Raw genomic sequence first — 2,350 nt, forward strand, 5'->3', positions numbered from 1 at the left:
CGAAGAGTGGGCGCAGGATTTGTCGCCGCTGGTCGTAAGTCGCTCGTAGATCTTCATAACCCAACTAACCCTTTGTTTTCGAACAGCTCGCCTATCGCAAGGCCTTGGGCGCCATCCGCGACGAGGAGACGGAGCTGCGCGTCGCCGCCGCCGTCAAACAACTCGCCGAGCGGGCGCCAGAGTCATGGGTCGAGTGGGCGCGCGGAGACTGGCCCGAGCTTGCGACCGCCATCGACGCCGAGGTCGAACGACGCGTCGAAGAGCAGAAGCGCCTCGCCGAAGAGGAAGCACGCCGCGTCGAAGAGGCTGCGAAGCGTGCGAAGGCCGCCGAGGAACGTCGCCTCGAAGACGAACGGCGTCGGAAGGAGGAAGAGGAACGGCGCCTCGAAGACGAACGTCGCGCGCAAGAGGCCGCTGATGAGGAGTTGGCGCGGATCGCGGCCGCCGAAGGCCTTCTTTCTGACCCCGCGCCTGCCGGTGTCGACAAGGGGAAGGGGCGCGCGAGGGTCGACGAGGAAGTCGCCGAACTGTCGGACGACCCTTCGATCGTAAGTATTTTCTTCTATCGTCGTTCGGTGACTAATTTCTCTTTCGTAGAAGACTCCTCGGACGGTCGAACGTCCGCTCGCGATGACCGAGGTCGACATGGCCGCCGCGGCGATTGAGAAGCGCCAGTCGGGACAGAAGGTAAGCTCGACTCTTCGTCGAAGCGGTTCGAAGCTAACTTTTTGATAGTGCGACCGTTGCGCCGGCTACCGCTCGGCCCCGGTCGATTGCGTGTGGTCCGAGAACGCTACGACCTGCGATAGGTGCGCGCAGTTCCAACAGGGCTGCTACTTCGACAAGGTGTCTGTCCTGGGCAAAACAAAGAAGACGCGCGGCGGGGGATCAACCACAAAGAAGCGCAGTAAGTCGTTTCTTCTTGTCCTAGACCTTCGCTGATGACCTCGTAGTTCGGCCGGCCTCGCCTGGGCCTTCGATCGCGGACTCGGGTGGTTCGAAGAAGCGTCGCGTCGACGAGCCTCCGCGCCCCCTTCTACGACGGCCTCTCGATGGGGCCAGCCGCCTGGGCCTTGAACAGGACGACCTCGACGCGCTCGACCTTGACGACGAATCTCGTGGAATCATCCGCGTCATTCGCGAGGAGCGTGCCCACATCGCGCGCCGTCGAGCGCTCCTCCACGACATGGACCTCGACCTTCAAAAGATGGAGAAGGACGCGCTCGCGAAAGGGGGAATCGGGTTCGTGCGCGGGGTTGTTGACGAGGACTAGGCGCGAGTCGTTTTGTATCGTAGTCGTAGTCGTGTCGTACAATTTTGCGTAGATGGTTGAATGGAAAATGTGGCCCTTGGCCTAGACGGACCTAGCGGGAACTAAGAGAAAAGGAAATGAAAATAAGGGTGTTCGAAGTAAGTCGTAATATGATCAAAGGACACAGAAGGTGAAATAGAAATGTTCGTAGTGAGGGAAAATGGACTTAAAGAGAATATAGGCTCAGTTTGTCATCACAGCCTAGGAGGACTCGCTCAAGGTGAGCCTCCGCGCAACGGTCGAATCGAAGCGTTCGTAGAACGTCGAACGATGTCGCGACTATCGAGTTGAATCGAAGGTAATCGTACAAGGGATGGTCTGAAACGTAGGATAAAAATCAAGCATATCGCGTAACGTGAGAGCAGGAATGGAGAGAAGAAAGTACGTATCGTGTTGTACAAGTAAGGGAAGAACCTCTATTCGTCGCGTTCTTCGGCTTCTTCGACTTCATCATCGTCGTCGTCGCCTAGAGAATTCGATAGTTCGAGTTCTCGAAGACGCTCGGTCGAGACATCTTCGAGATCTTCGGGGATTGGAATGGATTTGCGCGCGAAGTACGGAATGACTCGGAATGCTGCGATGGGTCGATCGAGGACTGTACCGTCGAGTTCGCATACGATGTATGCGCCGCCCTTGTTGCGCGAGACAACGATGAGGGGGCCTAGATATCGCGGGCGCATCTTGCGGTTGAGGGACTTCTCGATCTTCGTGTTGCGTATGAGCACTAGGGCTCCGCGTTTGAAGTCGAAATCCTGGATCGAGTGCTCGTGCTCTTTCTCGAAGCGAATTGCTGCCGTTCGACGTGCTTCGTAGACCTTCGAGTGGAGTTCGGTGACTTGCTCGACGCGTTTCTGGAGCGCAATGGCTCTTCGGGCGATGAGATCGGTCGTCGAAAGGACCGAAGTTGGTGGTGGTTGCAGGTACGTAGCTTCGACGATGTCAAGAGGAATGAGCGGATGGGTGCCCGTAACAGCGAAGTAGGGTGAGCAGCCCATGCGTCGTCGAGTCGTGATGCGCTCGGACCAAAATACAAAGTAC

At 57.4% G+C, this 2,350-nt stretch overlaps 1 protein-coding gene across 1 annotated transcript; it reads left to right on the forward strand.

Moving 5' to 3' along the window:
* Nucleotide 1: 1 nt before the first annotated feature.
* On the forward strand, nt 2-1,273 carry POSPLADRAFT_1161196 (hypothetical protein; the record flags this gene model as incomplete). Its single annotated transcript, XM_024487656.1, has 5 exons — nt 2-34; nt 87-548; nt 598-687; nt 736-907; nt 954-1,273. Coding segments are annotated over 5 exons (1,077 nt in total), but the record flags the coding sequence as incomplete, so codon positions are not given.
* Between the last annotated feature and the right edge of the window lie 1,077 nt (nt 1,274-2,350).

This window comes from Postia placenta (assembly GCF_002117355.1).
Source record: "Postia placenta MAD-698-R-SB12 unplaced genomic scaffold POSPLAscaffold_46, whole genome shotgun sequence".
Taxonomy (NCBI): domain Eukaryota; kingdom Fungi; phylum Basidiomycota; class Agaricomycetes; order Polyporales; family Adustoporiaceae; genus Rhodonia; species Rhodonia placenta.